This window comes from Balaenoptera physalus, assembly GCF_965194825.1.
Source record: "Balaenoptera physalus genome assembly, chromosome: 13".
Classification (NCBI taxonomy): domain Eukaryota; kingdom Metazoa; phylum Chordata; class Mammalia; order Artiodactyla; family Balaenopteridae; genus Balaenoptera; species Balaenoptera physalus.
This window is the reverse complement of record NC_138892.1, coordinates 53,363,454-53,385,665: the sequence shown is the minus strand read 5'-3', so window position 1 is coordinate 53,385,665 and position 22,212 is coordinate 53,363,454. Positions and strand designations below refer to the sequence as shown.

Sequence of the window (22,212 nt, the reverse complement as noted above, 5' to 3'; positions counted from 1 at the left end):
GCACTTGGGTTATAATTCAACTCTTTGTGTAGAAGCTGGCTCTTCATATTGTCATTAATAATTCATAAGCTCCATAGAATTACTTTAGGCCTTTTAACCAAGTATCTTGAATCTTAACATATCCAGTGTCATTTTAGCTTCCAGTTTAGAAAAAAAAAAATGACTGTGACAGGTCTTGCTGTCTCAGGAGACCTTGAATAAGACTTTTATTGCTGTTTCTTGTTTCTTTTAAAATTCTGGATGTTTAAAAAGCCTACAGTGTAAAAAAAGCTGCATATCACAAGTAACAAAATCATGCCAGTTACATGACCTCACAGACTGGAAAGTACTGGTAGAGGTCAGAGAAGGAAATTTTCCATCAAAGCTCATCACAGAAATCTCCTAAGTTCTCAAAGTCCAGAAGACACCCAGGGAGGCCCCTGGGTTGATTACTAAGCCGCATGCATGCTTCTCCCCAAATTATTAGGAAACAACAGTGAAATAAGGGGTGTCTTACTGGGACCAGTAAGGAAGTGAACTAAGGAAGTGAGGAGTGAACTAAGTCTGGAAGTAATGAAAATTTTGTATGTATTTTTCAGAGCTGTAATTCAAGTGGATAGTCGGGGTTGAACTTCTTTCTTTTTCTTCCTCTTTTTCCTTCATTCTTCTTCTCTTTTTTCCTTTCTCTTTTAAGTTGAAAAGAGACTTGGTTTTTGTTGGGGGTAAGAAAAGGCTTTTCTCTGGGTTGTTTCCTCTCAATATCAATTTTCTATTAAGTCCCATTGGGATCAGTACTCATAAAGTAAAGGAGCTTGTGTGATCTGCTTCATTATAATCAAGTTGAATCTGCCTTCTTTCAGAATAGTAGGGTGTTTCGAAGCACTGGTACATCTCAAAGAGATGAGGCCATTTCCTTCACAAATTTATGTTTTCATAAGATGAGATGTTATTGAAAATAATTTTTCAGTCCCTCTGAGGTGTATAAAGCTGCTACACAGAACCATTATGGATTTTGAGTAGTAAGAGGAATAAAAGAGGACTTTGCTCATCTGAGGCTAGAATTTTTTAATTAACGGAAAATCAGTCCCTGTATTTGGGTGCAGCTGATTCCACTGGAAATGTATTAATGCAGAGACTGATTGCTGCGTCTCGCAACTTTGTTTTGCTTATATTTGTAATTGTGATGTGGCAGCTACTGTCTGCTTTTTTAAATCAAGTAATCTTTAATCAAGTCGATTCTCTGGCCTGTTTGGAGAAATGGCACCCCTAAAGGACAGGGTTCAAGGCCCTTTTACTTGATTGTTTTAGTGCAGTGCTTCTCAAACTTTAGTGTGTATATGAATCAACGTGAATATTTCTTTTTTAACTTCAGATTCTAATTCAGTGGGTCAGGGGTGGGGCCCAAGAGTCTGCATTTGCTGCTGGTCCACAGACCACACTTTGAAAACCAAGATTTTATAATATGTGTATGTAAAAATCCCAAATTTAAGCATTATGAAATTGGAGGGTGAGGGTGGAATTAAATGTGTTGGCATCTCTAAGGACAGGTCAGTGATTAAATCTGTACCTTCATAAAACATAAGACAAGTTGTGTCCTTTGCACCCTTCTCCTACTCTTAGTAGCAAACTGATGAACAACTTATACTTGAATTCCTTGAGAATGGAGATTATATTTTACTGTGTTCCAGTTTTCATATTCCTGGAGCCTAGCAAATGCCCAGGCATCTATAGATGGCCGATTAGGGAGTTGAGTTGAATTGAATCAGACTGAATTGATTGAACTTCATTAGAACAATATAGGGATGACCTGATTTTGTACCTTTAAAACCACTTGTTTTCTTTTTAAGAGATTTATATTGCTTTTATGTACAAATTTAAAATTCTGTCAGTAATTTATAACTGACTAGTATCCAGAGTTACATTGTTTTTTAAATTATATTCTCTTAAAATGCAATATGAATAAATAAATACAAATTAAAGATAGTGAAGATTGAAGCCCAAAGCCCTTGTATTCCTAGGAATACTAAACAAAATTCTATCTCTGATAAAAGGACTTTGGCAGTCATTTCTTATTGAAAAATTTTATTCTAGACATAAGAAAGAAGGCATTCCTGGGCTATTTTGGCAGATTCAAACCTGTTTTTCCCATTTCTGAAAGAGTACAGATTATTGTTGTCTTCAGTAAATTATACAAACATCAAAATATTACAGTTAGTATGTTTTCATCCTAGAAGGATTTCAGTAGATCGTTGTATGAATCTCAGTATGCATGAACAAACTTGAAAGCTATTTTTTCATTATTTCTTTTCTGTATTTGATTTTGCTTCTTTTATTTTTTAGTAGCTTTATTGAGACATTATTCACATACCATACATTTAACCCATTAAAAATCCATAGTTGGCTTTTATTATATTCACAGTGTTGTGTATATGTTGCCACAATCAATTTTAGAACATTTTCATTACTCCGAAAAATCCTGCACCCCTTAGCCATCACTTCCTAATTCCTTCATCCCCCAGCCCTAGGCAACCACTAATCTATCTTCTGTCTCTATAAATTTGCGTATTCTGGATATTCATATAAATGGAGTCATACAATGTGTGGCTGACCCATGTTGTAGCATGTATCAGTACTTCATTTCTTTGTATGGCTGAAAATATTTTGTTTATTCATTTATTGATGGATACTTAGTTTCCATTTTTCAGCTATTAATAATACTGCTAGAAACATTCATGTATAAATAAGTTTTATCTCTCTTTTATATATTCCTAGGAATGGATTGCCAAGTCATATGTTTAACCTTTTGACAAACTGCCAGACTCTTTTCCAAAGTGACTGCAACATTTTACATTCCCATCTGCAGTGTATGAGGGTCCCAGTTTCTCCACATCCTCCCCAATCCTTGTTATTACCTATCTTTTTTATTTTAGCCATCCTAGTGGTATCACATTGTGGTTCTGATTTGCATTTCCCCGATGACAAATGATGTTGAGAATCTTTTCATATGCTTATCGACAATTTGTATATGTATTTTTTAAGAAGTACCTAGCAGATCCATTGCCCATTTTTTTAATTGGGCTATATGTCTATTTATTATTGAGTTGCCAGAGTTCTTTATATATTCTAGATACAAATTCCTTATCAGATAACATGATTTGCAAAATATTTTTCCCATGATGTGGGTTATCTTTTTACTTGAGAGTGCCCTTTGAAGCACAAAAGTCTTCAAATTCGATGAAACCCAATTTATTTTTTCTTTTGTTGCTTGTGCTTTTGATACTATATCCAAAAAACCAATGCCTAATGCAAGGTAATGAAGGTTTGCTCCTAAGAATTTTGTGGTTCTAGCTGTCACATTTAAGTTGTGATCCATTTTGAGTTAATTTTTATATGTGGTGTTCTTTTACTTTTTAAGTGCTGCGATCTTGGCTACCATGCAAGTCTAAACAGAGCCCTGAGAACATATCTCTCTGCGGAGTATAACCTTGAAACCTCCAGACACGAAGGCTTAGACATTATTGAGAATGCAGTTGACAATTTGGAGCCCAGGAGTGATAAGCAGAGATTCATGGAGATGTACCCTGCTGCGTTCTGTCCACCAATGAAGTTTGAGTTTCAGTCTCACATGGGTGATGAGGTCAGTAATTGATTATTTTAAAACTAATGAATTGTCTCTTAACTTATATTACTCTTCCCCTGCTGTACCCAGCAGTTGTAAAAATTCCCAGTTGTCTTCTCATGGCTGCCTTTGCATGGGGTCTTAGCATAATACTCAACAATCAGCCACTACCACCTTTTAAAGCAATGGTCAAACACTCTAATGCCTCCAGAGACCAAAGAAATAGAGGTGCAAACTCACCTGGGTGTAAGCACTGAACTGTTGCAGGATAGTTAAAGAATTCTTTCTCCACCTCAAGACATTCAAATTTAAGTTCAAAACAAAGCATTTTGTTGGCCCAATAGAATCTGTCTGAAGACTTCTTATAATCCTGATTTAAAGATCTCTGTAAAGAAAAATAATTATAAATGGCAGGAAAATGGAAGAGAGGAAAAAAGATACAAACCATTTTTTTTAAGACTCAAGTTATCTCCAAACCGGTAAAATGAACATTAGAAAGGGTGTATTATATCTTAGGTTCTTTATATGAGTTTGGCTTTCTATCCTATTTTATGCAAGGGAAAAAAACCGTTTAAACCATTTTTGAGTTACAGTGGTATATTTGTTGTCTGTGAACAGGGGGAAACAAGAAGAACCAATAATGAAGCATGCTCTATAGCACTTGGTGTCCCAGCTGTGCAAAACAGTACTCATAGATTAAAAACTCAATTTTAGCTTATTGTGGTGACGGTATGTTTTTAAAAATAGATATACTTATAATTTCCATGGCAGATTTCTTCTTTAATATCATATTTTTTCTGAAACACCTAATGCTAAGACTTATAAGATGTATATGTATGTACCTGGTATATTTCTAACCTAATTTTATTTTTGCTTGATTTGATAGAGTGAATTACTTGATTAAAAATGGTAAGCAATCTTTATGCCAATAGCACATGAATTTGACAGGCGAGTGGCTTATCCCACCCAGAGTTATGTTTCTAAAACCAAATGGTTTTAATCTTTCAGTTATGGATGGATGTGTTCAACACAGAATGATAAAATGTCACAAACAAGTGATTTCAGTTGGGTTAAAAGTTTTTACTTTTTTAAAACTATTATTATTTTATTATAGTAAGTCTCTTGCCCTTTTTTATGGCCAGTTCTGCCAGGAAGCAATAATTTCTATGATGTCTTAGAGACTCCATAAAAGGAAACTCTTATTTGCTGAGACCATTTCTGTGATGAGAAAGATGAAAAGAAATTGTTCATTTCTAGTCTGATTTTAATATAATTAAAAGGCTCTAATTTTGACCTTATCCATAATTGAGATCATGGCCAAAATATCTTTCTACCAAAGCCTAAGTCAAGTGGCTTCCTCAGTTTCATGGTGAATCACATGATTTGGCTGAAAATTGGCAAGACAAGCCATGGTTGAAAGATACAGAAAACAGTTACTCGCTTTTTCTGAGTTTTCACTGTGTGCCAGGCAGTGTTCTAAGTGCTTTATGTACATCATCCCATTTCATCCCCACCACAGCCCTATGGCATAGGTACTCTTACTATCCCCATTTTACAGATAAGGAAACTGAGGTTTAGTAACTTACTGTAGTCACCCAGCTGACTATAACCAGCAGGCTCTGCTGCCTGCCCTACTTTGGCCCGCATGACCGTACACTTGGATCTTCCTTCACACTCTGCGCAATACTTATTCCACAGGTAGACGGCAGCGTCAGAGCTCCATCTCCAGCAACCGCCACATTCTTAGAGGGATGCTTCCTACCTCTGCTTTCTTCCCAGTCATATCCAGACCAAGCAGCTGCATTCTGCTCTTGCCACCTACATAACAAGTTCATATTTAAGATTGAAGTTTTGAGGTGGCTGTTAAAAGTAAAATATGTAATTGGAATCTTGAGGGGATCTGCCTGATTCGTGCAACCTTTAAATGGGAGAACTGTGCACCTGGAGGCTGGCTGGACGGCTCCCGGTTGTAACTGTGGTTTCTGATTCCCCATCAGGTGTGTCAGGTCAGCGCGCAGCAGCCGGTCCAGGCGGAGCTCATGCTCAGGTACCAGCAGCTGCAGTCCCGACTGGCCACGCTCAAGATTGAGAACGAGGAGGTGAGCATGCTTTCTGCCCTCACAAGTAAAATGAATTCTAATGTAAACTGGAAGACAATTTCACACGACCTAAGGGAATTTAACGTTGTAACTGCAATCTCTTCATCCTGCATTTTCAGCTAAATCAGAGTTCCTAAAATACTCCTTGTAGAAGATAAATGCAAAGGTTCTATATTCTACCATAAATGAATACTTTACCAGGGATTCACTGCATACACATGTAAACACACCTTTTATTCTTAAATTCTTAAATACTGAAAGTAGTTCCCAATAGATTATCAAATTCAACATATGTGTTCAAGAATCTACATGAGTGTATGGAAAGAAATGTCTGACATGTTAATTTAATCCTAACTTTTGAAATTAGTCCTTTTTTATGTTTTTTTTGTAGTTTCTAGGTCTTTGGTACTGAATATAACATTACTGATATAATTATGAGTACAAAAATCATAGTACTTGAATGGGAATATAAAACTGTTTATTTGCTGACATTAGTGGATTTAAATGGATAGAACATAAAATGTGAATTATAAATATATGTTGAGCCAGAAAGCAGTCGTACAATTCAGCTGCCTGTTTCTGAAATTGATTTACTGGGTCCATGTTCTACTTAAATAAAAATAGGAACCACAAATGTTTCTTGTGTTAGTCAAGGCACTCAAATGTAATTTACAGGAACCCAAATCAAACTTAGTCAAGTCACAAAGTTTACTTTTTGGTCAATGTTTGCAGTAGCCTCAGTGGTGATTGGATCTGTGTCCAGATGATAGTTATCCGGAATCTCTTTTCATCACTTTGAAGTGGTATCTTCATGTGTGTTGGTAGGAAGTCTCTCCCCATGTCCTGTATAGGGAGATCCAGGACTACATGGTCCCTACAGTTTACCATCTCACCTCTTCCCAACATCCTTGTCTCTGAAATAAGATCTTTCATTGGCCTGACTTAAGTCATGCATACTTTTGGACCAACTATTACAGCCAGGTAATGGGATTTTTTCATTGGCCAGCTTAGATTCTGTGCCCATTCATAGAACCGTTTGATTGACAGCCCCAGCAGAAATACGTATTTCTAGAGACAAACAATTTCCAAAAGAAGAAGTGTGGGGCAGAAAGGAAAAAAACAACAATTTGCCCTTGATAAAATAAATGGTCAAAATTCACTTTAGTACCCTCTTTTATTCTGATTCCACTGAGATGTTTTGAATTATGTGAATGTGTGTTTGTTTCTGTTAAGAAAGAGTGTCATGTTTCTAGACCAGTATAGTTTGGTGAAAACCCATTGCAGCCTTTCTGGTTTCTGGTCTTTCTGGAAGAACCAAACCACCCCTTATTCAAACATGTATATATAAGATGCAACCAATGTGATTAAGATTTCAGTCTCTGTGTAAAGTCCCACTAATGAAACTTTCCGAAGGAAAGCTGTTGCTCTCTTTGAGGTGTTTTTAGAGCTTAGGGTTTTGGCAAGGCATCACAAAATACTCACTTAATGCAGTTTATTGGATCCTATTAGACCTAGGGTTTGTATGCCTAGTGACTTCCAATTTTCTTTTCATGCATATGCTCTCGCGGTTTTATTTGGAAACAGTCTCTAAACTCTAGGAAAATAGTGTCTTATATGCAAGGTCCAGATTGGCAGCCCACAGACCTGTTTGGTTTGGCTCACACAATTTGGGCCTGTTCAAAACAGGAAAGTGTGGGAACTCTGGCCCCTGTGTTGCCTCATGAAGGGAAAGGCTGGGGTACTCGAATTCCACTTTGCCATAGTCGTTCAGCTCCTGATTTTCTTACATTGGACTAGTCCATTTATGTTACCTGTCTGGCGTCTGCAGCCCTTTGATTTTGTGACCCTAGTCTTCCTCTTTGGGCATAATGTGGAGAAGCACAGTATCTTTATAAACTGATAGGGGCAGACAGTGCTTTCTGAGGGCTAATTTTTCAAAATTTACTGTAGAAACAAATGAATTGGATTGTCCTGATGTTTCTTCTGAGCATGACAAGTGGTTTATGATTCTTGGATATGGAACAGATTCACTGTAGTAGAATGGGATTCCCAAGGAAAGTAAGATTTAAATTGGATTTGTGGCAACCAGTAGACTTCATAGGTGTAGAAAGAGGGAAAGAGGTTTTAATATATTTCAAGGTTGGAGAATAGAGCAGTTTGGTTATCACCCAGGTTCTCCTTGAGGATGAGCTGAAGATGAAGCTGAAATCGTGTGACGAGAGGCATTGAGAACAAACTTAAGGAGTTTTGATGCTGTGGGTCAGTTCATTTCAGTAAAATAAATATTTATTGAGCAACTTCTACATTCCACATATTTTGCCAGGTGTGGAAAGTACAGAGATGAATAAGTTACATTTAGCATGTGTCTAGTGGAGAAGCAGTCTATAACAAGTCGTTTATACAATGTGAAAAATAAGAGACCTAACTTGGGAACAACATAGCAATCATTGCTGATTTGGACCCCCTGTGTAGCACTTTTCTCCACCATGAATAAGGAATTTGCCTCTGATCATCCACTGATAGGAGGACAGAAAATTGACACCTTGGTGTCAAAGCAAAATATACAAGTAAAGAAACACATGCATAATTCTATGTAATTCTCTGCCTCTGCACAAACTTATGTGTATATGTGTGTGTGTGTGTGTGTGTGTGTGTGTGTGTGTATACACACACATACTCATAAAGTCCAAAATTTATTGGAAAGAGTTTAATTAACTAAAAATAATTTTGACTGCCCAGTGGAAAGATCAAAGTTGAGGGAGAATTTCATCCAAGCTTACAAAAGCATAGATAGGGCAGCTAAATAGAACATGAACCTTTTCACCAAATCTTAGACAACTATAAATAATGGACACCCCTTGAAACTGTAGGAGGCCTTCTTAGAAGGGAGTTTCCATGCTAAGAGCCCACAGACCATGTCTGGCCATGGACAAATTTTGTTTGCTCTACAGTGCTTGATTTTTTTTAAATTGTTATTATCATTTAAAAATTGGAAGTGTTGCATAAAAATGTGGATTTTCAGCTTCAAAAAAAATAGATCTTCTCATACTAGACCTGCATTTCTATAGCACGATAACTGGCTTGAGCTGAGGAGTACATACTCCCCCTAGACGCAGAGCACGTGCTTCCTATTTGCCATACGCCCCACTCAGCCCACTTACCTATTTTCATTTCTTACTTGGCCCTGGAAGATAGTTGATTTTGCAGCACTTGCCTTAAAACAAAGAGAAGAGAGCAGTATGCACTTGTAAAATGGCCTGAGTATACTCGTAAGTAGTAAAAGTTGGAAGTAAAGGCTTGAGAAGGGCTTGATAAAATTTGTGGTTGATGCAGATTCGTAATGGATTGTGACATTTACTGTCACTTCACAGTAAATGAACTGTGAAGTTCAAATGTAAAGAACTTTACATTTGCCTGTTAAACCTTTTAAAATGAGCTTTCGGTTTCATTATGCTGTGAACTTGCATCGGTGATACCTTAGCCTTATGATTCCAACTTCCAGTCAGCCGGTCCACAAATATATATTGTTAGGTTCGCTGTGTATTGTGCCTATAGAATTAGAGCAGGGACTGCTGCCCACACAACTCTATTCCCCAATTTTATTTTATTTTTTTTTTACTTAAAAGTATAACTTTTTATTAAAACTTTGAAGTGAAACATTAATAAACATTATTTTTAAAGGCAACACTTTGAAAGCACCCTAAATCTAAATGATCATTTATACCTTTCTCACTATACACAGTTTCCAAAGTCTTTCCAACCTAATGTTACACAGCCATGTCCACTTTCTGAAAGTTTACCGTTCAAGTGAAATAGGGAGATTAAGAGGTACAGACTTCCAGTTACAAAATAAATGAGTCAAAGGGATGAAATGTACAGAATGAGGAATATAGTCAATAACTATGTGATATCTTTGTGGTATGTGACAGATGGTAACTAGACTTAAGATGGTGATCATTTTGTAATGTGTAGAAATTTCAAATCACTATGTTGTACGCCAGGAACTAACATGGTGCTGTAGGTCAATTATACTTCAAAAACAGACCAAATTTATAGAAAAAGAGAGGGGGGTGGGGGAGAGGGGGAGTTGGATGAAGGTCATCAAAAGGTACAAACTTCCAGTTATAAGATAAATTATTACTAGGGATGTAATGCGCAACATGGTTAATATAATTAACACTGCTGTGTGTTATGTGTAAAATTTGTTGAGAGTAAATCCTTTTTTCTTTTTTTATTTTGTATCAGTGGGATGATGGATGTTCACTAAACTTATTGTGGTCATCATTTTGTGACGTATGTTAAGTCAAATCAGTATGCTGTAGACTTTATTATTGCCCTGTCAATTATATCTCAATAAAACTGCAAGGGAAAAGAAAGAAAGAAGGAAGGAAAGGAAAGGGAAGGGAAGGAAAAAATTTACTTATAACCTTTGTCATAGGGATTTCAGCTTAGGGGGTCATTGCTGTGGCTCCTTTCTTTCAAAGCTAGCCTCTGGAGTAATTCCCCATAGATCACATTTCCCTTTCCTTAGAGTTCCTCATTCCTCCCTTTGTTGCAGGAGAATGGGGTGCAAGAGGATGGTCATGTCCCAGGTTTCAGGCGAGTTCCTGGGACGGGCTGCCAAGTGAGGGTCCTTGGCTTCACACAGGAAAGAATTCAAAAGTGAGCCAAGGTAAAGTGAAAGAGAATTTATTTAGAGAGATACACATTCCATAGGCAGAATGCTGTTGTCTTAGAAGCAGCCCAGGGTGATTAGTTCTTATGGGCTGGGTAATTTCATAGGCTAACAAGTGGGAGGGATATTCTATTTTGGGGAAGGGGCAGGGATTCCCAGGAATTGGGCCACCACGCACTTCCACTTTTTGGCCTTTTATGGTGGGCCTCAGAAGTGTCATGGCGCCTGTGGGTGTGTTGTTTGGCATATGCTAGTGTATTACAGTGAGCGTCTAATGAGGCTCAAGGTCTACTGGGAGTTGTATCTTCTGCCATCTTGGGCCTAGTTGGTTCTAACCAGTTTTTGTCGTTTCCTCAATGGCTGTGTCATTCTTTTAACGGTTGTGCCCTGCCCCCTTCCCTCCTGTCTCACCTTTATCAAAGCCAAAGAAAAGGAAAATGAACTGCATAAGTAAAGCAATTAGGCCTTTCTTTTCTTTAGGACAGCCTTATTTTTAAGTAGTTTGCCCCATTTTCAGACCTTTTGTCCCAATATTTGCTCCAGAAAATAGAGCTTTTGTAAGCATGTCACTTCTGTGCTGTGAGTAAAACCTTCTCACACATAAAACAACTAATTTCTCTTAAGTTATAGTAGATTTATCCCCCTGAAGGGAATAGAAAAGAGAGTAGTCTATAATTAATTCCTCAATTAATTTGCAACAGTGTTTAATGAACATATAAATTTTCCTAGCACCACTTAAAATCTTTCACCAACAGTTTACTAGGGAGTATTTCACAGACTATTCCCAAATATAATCCTTACACAGGATATTTTCAACAATAATGAACAAGATTTTAGGCAAACATGTGAGATAATTTTCATGGCATGGGTAATTGAGGGAAGTAAGAGATATCTTGATTATACTTTCTGTTACCCGAAAACTGGGTTCACCTCTTGGTGGGAGTGGAGCCAAAAGACACAACCAAGCCAAAGCGCAGGAGAAGGAAGGATTTGTTATTACTTGCAGCAAGTAAGGAGAATACCGGGCATCTTTCCCAAAGCAGTGACTCCCCAACAGCAAGAATTGGGGAAGTTTTCAGGTAACGGTACATGCATATTCCTGAAGAGGTTTGAGCAGAGGAGAATTCAGCATAGAATTGGGGGCAAAAGTCAACAGAGTCCAAGTTTAGTTGATTGAGGTCAGGAGGGTCAACATCCTCTTTCTGTCCTCCACCTGGGTGGGGGCCTTAGTTCCTGCAGAACTCAAAGATATTTTATTATGTATATCCCTTGAGGAGGAACTAGGGCTCTGCTTTATCACTGCCTATTGTTTGACTGCCTTTTCTCTGTTCCTGCATTCCTTTGTTCCCTTGAGATCCTTGGTTACTGAGACCTGTTCAAGGGCAAGCATTGTGGCCAGGCTTAGATCACAAAATGGCTTAGGCTAAAATGGCTTCTCTTATGTCAAGAAAGCCATCCATTCCTGGTTCTCTTTCTCCAGGGACCCCTTAACATATCTGCTTACATCTCTACCTAGGGTAGAAAAATCACATTTTCCTCCGTCAGATTTCCCATAATACCAATCAATGACTGCGGCAGAATCTCAAGTCATATACATCATTGATCAAACCCTTAGGGGCAGTTGGTTTAAGAAGTGAAGCTTGATAACCTCTTAATCATTATTGCTATGTCTGATGACTTCTGTGGCTTTAACTTCATTTTAACTTAAGTGTTTCTTACTTGTCTGAAACCTTCTACTGATGAGGTTGACAGTAAAAGCCCAAACAAAAGAAAACTGCCATTTATCCCTTAAATGATAGCATCATCTCGGCCAAAATTGAAAACAGGATCAACTATTTCTCACTGGAAACGCCTGTTTTTAGAAGCTGTGTGTGTGTGTGTGTGTGTGTGCACGTGTGTGTGTGTGTATTTTGTTTGTTTGTTTATTTCAAATAAGCCTTAACTCACTGAAGGGAGGGCCTTGATCCAGAAGAATACCAAACGGAATGAGGAGAGTTTCTAGAAAGTGTCTAAAAGTGATTGATGGGTTAGGGCATCCGGAAGAAAATGGCAGAGCTCAGGATGACTGTCAGCAAGGAAACCCCACGTTGTTGGTGTGTGCTGGGCATTTCTCTGGCGTCTTATCAATTTGGAAGGAGGATGACTTCAACTTCCACCGTTCATTCAGTTCATTTTCACCACTCTCTTAAGAATCTGCTGTATTCCAGGCACTGTGCTAGTTAATAAGCTGTCCCTGACCTCAAGGTGCTCCCGCTGGAGATAGAAAACAGAGGCCCTCTAAACAGTGTGGTGTAGGTGCTGGTGAGAAATGGATTTGGGGTCATGCTCCTTAGACCACTCTTGGCAAAGGGTCCACCCAGAAGGGTCATTAAGTCAGAGTCCAGACGGGCTGCAGGAAAACAGGCTTTCTGAGACATGACTGAAGCAGAAATGTTGTTCAGAGAGCTCTAAGCAATGATGATGTTCTCTTCTTCGGATTAAGCTGTATCATTGCTGAGAATGAACTTTGTTCAGAAGTCAGGAGAGCCTGGTATTTGTAAACATCGCCTTAAATGCAAGTGTGTAGGTTACTAGTGTGAATTCCTCTGGAATGGTGACATAACCCTTCTCCGAAAGCAGGGGGAAGAGCAGCAAAAATTGGACTGTTTTTCTAAATCTGGCAACACCTTACCCAGCAGTGACAGGGTCACTGGCACCTGTACCCCCCTGTTAAGGTACCAGGAGCAAGGGAAGTGCTCTGCCGCTGCTACTGCCTTCTGTGGCCTATGCTGGCGATAAGTTTCTGTACCCCTGGCTAATTAACTATGGCATTCATCCAGTTTATATGTGTGTGGTCTCTTTCTGCTAATTTTTAATACATCTGAAAGGATACAGAGCTCTAACTGAAATACATACAAGGTCAGTGGTGGCAAGGAGGGAGTAGTTAAGTGGGGAGGGGAGGACAGGGCTAGGGGTCACCTTCACAGATGGAATGATAAGTCTTAAAGGATGAATAGGCCTGCACCAGGTGCAAGGTACAAGGCACAGTGCCATGAAATAACGTGGTGTGTGTTAGGGGTTGAATTGTGTTCCCCCAAAATTCATATGTTGAAGTCCTAACCATCAGTACTTCAGAATGTGACCTTATTTGAAGATAGGGTCTTCACAGAGGTAATCAAGTGAAAGTGAGGTCATTAGGGTGGGCCCTAACCAGTGTGACTGATGTTCTTATGTTAAGGGGAAATTGGAACACAGAAACACAGAAGACAGTATGAAGAGACAGAGAGAGAAGATGCCGGCTGTCTATAAGCCGAGGAGGCAGGGCTAGAACAGCTCCTTCCATCACGGCCTCAGAAGGCACCAACCCTGGCCACACCTTGATCTCAGACTTCTAGCCTCCAAAACTATGAGGCAATAAATTTCTGTTGTTTAAGCCACACAGCATGTGGCACTTCGTTATGGCAGCCCTAGAAAACTAAATCAGTGTGTTTGGAGAAGGAAACTTCTTGTTTTCTCTAATAATTGTAATGTCCTGGGAGAAGAAAGGCAAAAGAGGCAGTCTACAGAAGGCCGCAGAAATCTCCTCTCAGAGTCCGGGCCACCTGGACACTCCTCCAGTACAGCATATTCTTTGGGTTTTTCATAATTCCTTATCATGTTTTTGGCCTCTCCTTCTACCAAACCCAACTGTGTTTCCTTGCTACTAATGGGGAGTCATTACAAGCCTCATATTAGCTGTTTCATATTTGCTTCATTATGTTCCCCCTTGTGACTTATTAACATGGCTTGTGTGTGTGTCAGAAGCTGGTGTTATTCTTCATCGGGAGTGTCCCATGGGATAATACATAGTCCCAGCCATTGTATCTGGTGGCTTCTGTCACATCCTTTATTCTTCCCGATAATTCCAAATTTAACCATGACACTCTTGTTTCTGAGAAGGAAGTTGAAAAAAAAGAAGAGCGATTGACAAGGAATCACATTCACTGTTGCTGGGTCCACAGTATGGGCCATAGTCTGTGGGCCTGTCACCAAGGACTTGGGTGGGTGTGGCACCTGCCAAGTCACTGGACAGGTCCCTGGTGGGCAGGACTGGCCCTGGACTGCAGCTGAGCATACCTAGATCTAAGTCACAGGTCTGCAGTAGGGTCCACAGCCGGGACCACAGCCGGGACCAAGTTCTGCAGGCCTGCCTCTGGGGGCACAGATGGGCATGTCTCCCTCCTGGTTCCTGGGTGGGCAGGACTGCTTTTGGACTACTACCGAGAGGGACTGGATCCAACTTACAGGGCTGCTTCAAGAACCAAAGTTGGACAGAGTTTGGCAGGCCTGACTCTGGGAATACAAATGGGCTTGTCTCTTGTTGGGTCCCTCGGATGGGTACGACTGCTCATAGGCCATTGCTAAGAGGTATTAGAACCAAGTCACAGGGCCACTTCATTATCCACAGTTGGACCGAGGTTAGTGGGCCTGCCCCCAGGGCACAGATAGACGTGTCTTCAGCCTGGTTTCTGGTCAAGCAGAACTGCCCCCTGGACTCCAGCGGGGCTCATCTGGAGCCAGGTTACAGGACCACTTCAAGATCTGCAGTTGGACCGAGGTCGGCAGGTCTGCCTCTGGGAGCAAAGACAGGTGTGCCTCCCAGCAGGTCCCTGGGCAATAGCACTGCTGCCAGACCAGGGCTGAGAGGGACTGGAGCTGCATCATGGGCTACTACAGGGTCCAAATCTAGGACTAAGGTCAGCGGGCCTGTTACTTGGGACATTGGTGGGCGTGACTCCTCTTGGGTCCCTTGGCAAATAGTGCTGGTGGCAGGCCCAAGGCCAAACAGGACTGTAGCTGAGTCTACAAGCGGACAGGCTATTTCTGGGTCTGTAGCCAGGACCAAAGTTGGCAAGCCTGCCACCTGGGCATGGGCCAGTTTTCTCAAATTGGTCCTTGGCAGTTGTGGGCTCCATCAAGGTTTTACAAGCCCCTATCTGGATCCCGAAGCCCCCACAAATGCACTTTTGTCCGTGGATGGCTGCCAAATTGTTGTTGTGGGAGTGTATGAATAGGGGACCTCTAATTCTGCCATCTTACTGATGTCACCTACAGGATAGTGAGTCTTTTCATTCAGTCTATAGATATATAATCATGATTTTCTTAAAGTACGTATAATGTTATTTTAAAAATCATCTTTAATGTGCTTTTTTCCAGTGTCCTTTGCATTTTGCATATCCTCAGGAATAATGACTAAATCTGTTTAATTTTTGCCTCCTTTTAAAATTTACTCCATCACATGACCTCTTTAAGCCTCTAAACTAGCACTGATTGCTATTGTTTCTTCCCTAAACAGTATTTTGTTGTTTTAAAAAAAAAAATCGAACATACTTCTACCTCCTGTAATGGTGGACTGAGTCACTCAACTGATTCTCACACATTTCATTATCCAGGACAAGATACATGACCAAGCCTGAAACCCATGACATAGGGAACCATATGTTCCCAAAAGGAAGAGCATCAAATATTTTGAACAGAAATAAAATCCAGTGATTCTGAACTATTAATGCCCCTAATGGCTTGGAAAAATAAACAAACATTCCCTCAGGATGATAACCTCACCCTAGACCTCAAATAACTCTACAAAAACTGTCCAGCAAAGATAACTAGGTACATAAGGAGAAAAGACAACATGAGTGATAGCCAGAATACATAACAGACAATAGAAATATACCCACAGGAACTAAATATTGGAATTACCAGAAAAAAAATGTAAAAGAGCTATTTACTGTGTTCAAGAAGATAAAAGCCAAGCTTAGATTTCAGCAGGGCACTGTTATAACCTATAAACAGTGAAATAACAGATTTGAAAATGAACCACACAGAAATTCTAGAGCTGAGAAATACAGTAACCCAAATTAATAAATCAGGCATGGTTTTAACATCACATTAGACACAGCTGAAGAGTGAATTATCAAAATGGAAGACAAATCTGAAGAAAGTAATCAAAATGCAGCATGGAAAAACAAAAGGATAGAAAATATGAAGAGAAAGGTAAGATACAGAGAACACAGTGATTTTTAGCATACAAACTAAACTCCCAGAAAAAATTGATAGAAAAGAAAGTAGAGACAATATTTGTAAAGATAATGGCTGAAATTTTATCAGAGCTTAAGAAAAGTATCACATAATTCAAGAAGTCCAAAAATATTCCAGGCAGAATATATTTTTAAAATCCTTACCTAGATACATTATAGTGAAACTGTAGAAAACTTTAAAACCAGCTGGAGAAAGAAAGCAGGGTTCATTCAAAGTGTGATAGACTGATAGTAAACTTCTCATTCAACAGGAACACGGAAGCCACAAGAAAGTACAGTGATGTTTTAAATGTACTGAAGGAAAATAACTGCCAACCAGGAAAAAATATCTTTCATAAATGAAAGTGAATTAGAAGACATTTTTAAATCAACAAAAGCAAAATTCACTACTAGAGGATTCATGCTAAAAAGAATTTCTATGTAGAAAATAAATGTAGTTACCAAAGGGGAAGGGGAGGAATAAATTAGGAGTATGGGATTAACAGATACACACTACTGTATATAAAATAGATAAACAACAAGGATTTACTGTATAGCACAGGAAACTATTCAATATCTTGAAATAACCTATAATGGAAAAGAATCTGAAAAAGTATACATATGTGTGTGTGTATATATATATATAACTGAATCACTTTATTGTATACCTGAAACTAACATAATATTGTAAATCAACTATATTTTTAAAAGAATTTCTAAAGGGTGTTCTTAAAAATATAAGGCATAGAGATCAAAGAATTTAATAAATATATGGATAAAGCTAAATGAATACTGACTATATCATAATAATGTCTTGTATTTAAATGTATACAAATATTTACATATATAATACATCCTATTATAAAACATTACAAAAATAGCATGTAAGTCAGGAAAAGTAAATGGTTTTAAGGTGTTCTAAAATCTGTACATTGTCTGGGAAAAGGATAAAGCTATTGATTTACATTAGAATTTGATAAGCAAAGGTGGAGTACAACCTAATTGTGGGAGATAAATGTGGAAGATAAATTTAAAAGCTCCTAGAAGATAACATAGAACAGTATCTTTATGACCATGAGATAGGAAAATATTCCTTAAATAAGACACAAAAGGCACTGATTGGGGCTTCCCTGGTGGCGCAGTGGTTGAGAGTCTGCCTGCCAATGCAGGGGACACGGGTTCGAGCCCTGGTCTGGGAGAAGCCCACATGCCGCGGAGCAACTAAGCCCGTGCACCGCAACTACTGAGCCTGCATTCTAGAGCCTGCGAGCCACAACTACTGAGCCTCCGCGTCTGGAGCCTGTGCTCTGCAACAAGAGAGGCCGCAATAGTAAGAGACCCGCGCACCACGATGAAGAATGGCCCCCGCCACTTGCCACAACTGGAGAAAGCCCTCGCACAGAAATGAAGACCCAACACAGCCATAAATTAATTAATTAATTTTTTTTTTTTTAAAAGGCACTGATTATAAAGGCAAGGATTAGTAAATTGATTACATTAAAATTAGAGACTGTTCATCTAGACACTATAGAAAGAGTAAAAAACCAGAGCTCAGAGTGGGAAAAGATATTTGCAACACATATAACTAACAAAAGACTCATATACGTATTATAAATCTGTAAAGAGAAAGGCTCATCACCCAATAGAAGATTGAGCAAGAGGTTTAACAGACTGTTTCCAAGAGAGAAAATCTAAATTGCCTTCAACATATGATAATGTGCTCAATCTCAACCATCAGAGAAATACATACTAAAACCACAATGAGATACCACTACACACCCAACACAGTGGTTTAAATTTTTAGGTGATTTTTTTTTTTTTTTCTTTTTTGGCCATGCCACACGGCTTGCGGGATCTTAGTTCCCCGACCAGGGATCAAACCCGGGCCCTCGGCCATGAGAGCATGTAGTCCTAACCACTGGACCGCCAGGGAATTCGCAATGGTTTAAAATTTTAAAACTGACAATACCAATTGTTGTGGATGTGGAGTAATAGGAATTCTCCTGTGTTGGTGGGAATACAAATTAGAACAATAATTTTAGAAAACAGTGTGGAATACCCAATAAGCAGCAATTCTACTCAAGTATGTGTGGCCCAACAAAAATGTGTTCATAGCAGTATTATTCATAGTGGCCCAAAACCAGAAATAAGTCATCTATCAACAGTAAAAGGGATGAATTATGATGTATTCTTACAATGAACATTCAGTAGTGAAATACCATACTCACAAGAAATGAATAAATCTTACTATATAAAGATGAGCAAAAGAAACAAAACAAAAATAATATATGCTGTAAGAATCCATTTATTTATATAAAGTATTTTAAAAGGGCAAAACTAATATATGAGGTTAGAAATCAGGATAGTAGCTACCTCTGGGGAGCAGAAAAGTGTGTGTGGTGACTGAGAGAAGCACAGGGTACTCATAATGTGTTATATTTCTTGATCTGAGTGGTAGTCACATGAGCGTGTTCAGTTGGTGATAATTCATAAAGCTGTACACTTATGGATTGCACATTTTTCTGTATGTAATTTCACTTCAGTTTGAAAGGTCCTTTAAAACAGAAAATGTAATTGAGAGAGTACTCAGTGATACATGAGATTTACGGGAACTCAAATATAAAGTGATATCCTCCTTAGGATAATTTTGAAGAAAGCCTCTCCTTATATTGGTGACATGGGGTATTGTTTACCTGTCTCTCTCCCCTAATAGACTCTGAACTTTGGTGGGGGCAGGGCCTGTGCCCCCATCTCTACCTGACAGAGCAGTTTCTCACTGTTTGCGGGATTCACGAAATAAGGTACTAATTTGAGAAATGCGCTCCTGTTCCCAGGTTAAGAAAACGACTGAGGCCACCTTGCAGACGATACAAGATATGGTCACCATCGAAGACTACGATGTTTCTGAATGCTTCCAGCACAGTCGCTCCACAGAGTCTGTGAAGTCTACTGTCTCTGAAACCTACCTGAGTAAGCCCAGTATCGCCAAGAGAAGAGCCAACCAGCAGGAGACCGAGCAGTTCTACTTCATGGTATGCCTGCTGCTTCCCCAGCCCCTCTTGGGGCTCAGATCTGGGGGCCCCAAGCGCTGTTTCTGGAGTTGCATCAGAATCACCTGGGGTTCTTTACTAAGATCAGAGTTTCCAATTCAGTAGGTCTGGGATACAGTTTAGGAGGTAGTACTGATATGCGGACAAATTTAAAGAGGACTGCTCTGAAACAGAACTTTTAGATTATTTAATGAACATACGTGTCACCAGGAGAGCTTGTTAAAATGCAGGTTCTGATTCCAGTAGGTCTGGGGAGGGAGGCACCTGAGAGTCCACGTCTCTAATAGGCTGATGCCACAACACTTTGCTTAGCAAGGTTCTCTGATCTCTAAGACAAAAGTGGCTGGATTTTAGATATCCTATGGGAAGTTCCTGGACTCTGAATAATTTTTTTTAAAGTTAAAAACGTATCTTTGCTTTTGCAGAAACTCAGAGAATACTTGGAGGGTAGTAATCTCATCACAAAACTTCAAGCCAAGCATGACTTGTTGCAGAGAACCCTTGGAGAAGGTCAGTTACCTGACATAGTTGGGGAGATGACCTGGATTATATGTTGTGTCATGTATGTATTCCATGAAGAGTGTGAACTGTGAATTTGTGCTGGAAGAAGCAGAGAACACTGTATGTTTAGATTTGGCTTTATCTGTGTAAGAATCAAGTTCTCCCCGGAACTGTTTTCTTTATGAGCTTGATGCTAACCGGAACAGGGAAATCTAGCCAACACAGAGCTCCAGAGGAAGGGTCTTCAGAGCACAGTGGGAAGAGAGAAGTCAGAAGGAGCCGCACCTGTTCCCACTTGCTGACCCCACGCACCCCCAATCACTTCTTCCTTTCCTTCTTGGACTTCCCCACCCTTCCAGCCCCACCCCTTTTGTTTAAATGGACTAGTATTTGTTGTCCCATCTAATGCCTTTTTGGACTCTAGAAACCAGCTAAACCGGTTTGGATGATTTTTTTTTTTCTTTCAGTAGGCATTGGTTTTAGTTGAGAAGCAAACGAATTCTATTAAGCATATTGCTGTATCTAATGGTACCAAAAATAACAGTAGCTACCACTAACACAAGGCTCTCTCTGTGCCAGGCATTGTTCCGAGCTGTATATATAACTGGGCACTATTAATTTCCCCATTTTTACAGATGGGAAAACTGAGGAGGAAAAAAAGGATTAAAGTAAAGGGTACAGTGTAGATGTTATTGCTTCCCTTTTCATCTTCATGAGATTTAAAAGGGAAGAAAAAACACAAATGAAGTTCCTGTCATAAGTACCTCATAATCTGTAATACATTTAATTATCTTTTATTCACACTAGATCTTGCTGGAAGTTATAAAAAATGAAAGAGAATACAGATGGGAGAGGGAAATCAGGGGACTGAGTTGTGTAAATAACTCGGGCCAAAAAGAGTTTGCTCCCTTGACCTAAAACTCTTACCTCCTACCATTTTAGAACCTTCCTTAGCCATAAAGCAGGGTTTCCATCACCTTATCTCCTGGTCTCCTCCAAGGGACCATTATCCTCTGGGAATGTCCACATGGAGAAAGATCATCATAACCTGAAACTCTGTGTATTGCAGTTAGGATGCCAGACTCTAAGATAAAAGGCCAATTTCACTTAGAAAAAAAACAAATTACATTTAAAGTGCTAAGAACTGTCTTAAAAAATAAAATAACCAAATACAATATGTGAACCTTCATTAGACTGTGAATCAAAACGCAAAAGTTACAAAAGACGTTTTAGGGACAACTGGGGAAATTTAAATATAAACTGTATATTATATGCTATTATTTAGTGAATTTTTAATTTTCCTAGATATGATAATGGTATTATGGTTATGAAGGAGAACATTCTTATTCTTAAGGAATGCTTGCTGAGTGTCATAATGTCTGCAGCTTACTTTCAAATGGTTCAGGAGAAAAGATATATATAAGAGAGGGAGGGGCTTCCCTGGTGGCGCACTGGTTGATAGTCTGCCTGCCAATGCAGGGGACACGGGTTCGAGCCCTGGTCTGGGAAGATCCCACATGCCGCGGAGCAACTGGGCCCGTGAGCCACAACTACTGAGCCTGCGCGTCTGGAGCCTGTGCTCCACAACAAGAGAGGCCGCGATAGTGAGAGCCCCGCGCACCGCGATGAAGAGTGGCCCCCGCTTGCCACAACTAGAGAAAGCCCTCGCACAGAAACGAAGACCCGACACAGCCATAAATAAATAAATTTAAAAAAAAAAAAGAGAGGGAGAGAGAAGGAAATAAAGCCATTATGGCAGAATGTTAACAGTTGGGAAATCTAAGTGAAGGGCGTAGGAATGTTCCCTGTACTAGTCTTTCAATTCTTCTGTAACAGAAGTTTGAACCTTAAAAAAAAAAAAAAAAAAAAAAAGCCCTTTTTTTTTCTTTGAATAGTTGTCTTACATTAGCAATTATGTCCTCTTTTTTCTTTGTTCTCCTCATGATATCATGTAAAGTCTTTTTTTCTTTTTTCCACTTTTCACAAATGCCTGATATTGCAGTGATGCCCCAAGGTTTGTTGCCAGTCCCAAAGCATAAATAATCTTCAGTGCAGATGAGTACTTAACAGGCACAAAGTCCTTCCCTACAGGACTGGAGACACCATTTAAGAAATTGTGAGTTGGAGGAAATTAAGTAGTGGGTGAATTCATTCTTGGCACTGCATGTAGACACGTGTTAATACTCTTGGGATCACATTCTGAAACTTTTATGGTACTCATTTCTATGTAGATTCCCTTATGTCTCCTGGAGAG

At 39.3% G+C, this 22,212-nt stretch overlaps 1 protein-coding gene across 2 annotated transcripts in view; it reads left to right on the top strand.

The window, feature by feature from the left end:
• SRGAP1 (SLIT-ROBO Rho GTPase activating protein 1) overlaps positions 1 to 22,212 on the top strand; it is a 277,465-nt gene that overhangs the window by 192,837 nt on the left and 62,416 nt on the right. For both annotated transcript variants that reach the window (XM_082422706.1, XM_082422705.1), the window contains exons 7-10: positions 3,395 to 3,616; positions 5,596 to 5,697; positions 19,242 to 19,439; positions 19,883 to 19,967. In XM_082422706.1, the coding sequence (XP_082278832.1) occupies positions 3,395 to 3,616; positions 5,596 to 5,697; positions 19,242 to 19,439; positions 19,883 to 19,967 (607 nt within the window). The remainder of the gene's footprint in view (positions 1 to 3,394; positions 3,617 to 5,595; positions 5,698 to 19,241; positions 19,440 to 19,882; positions 19,968 to 22,212) is intronic.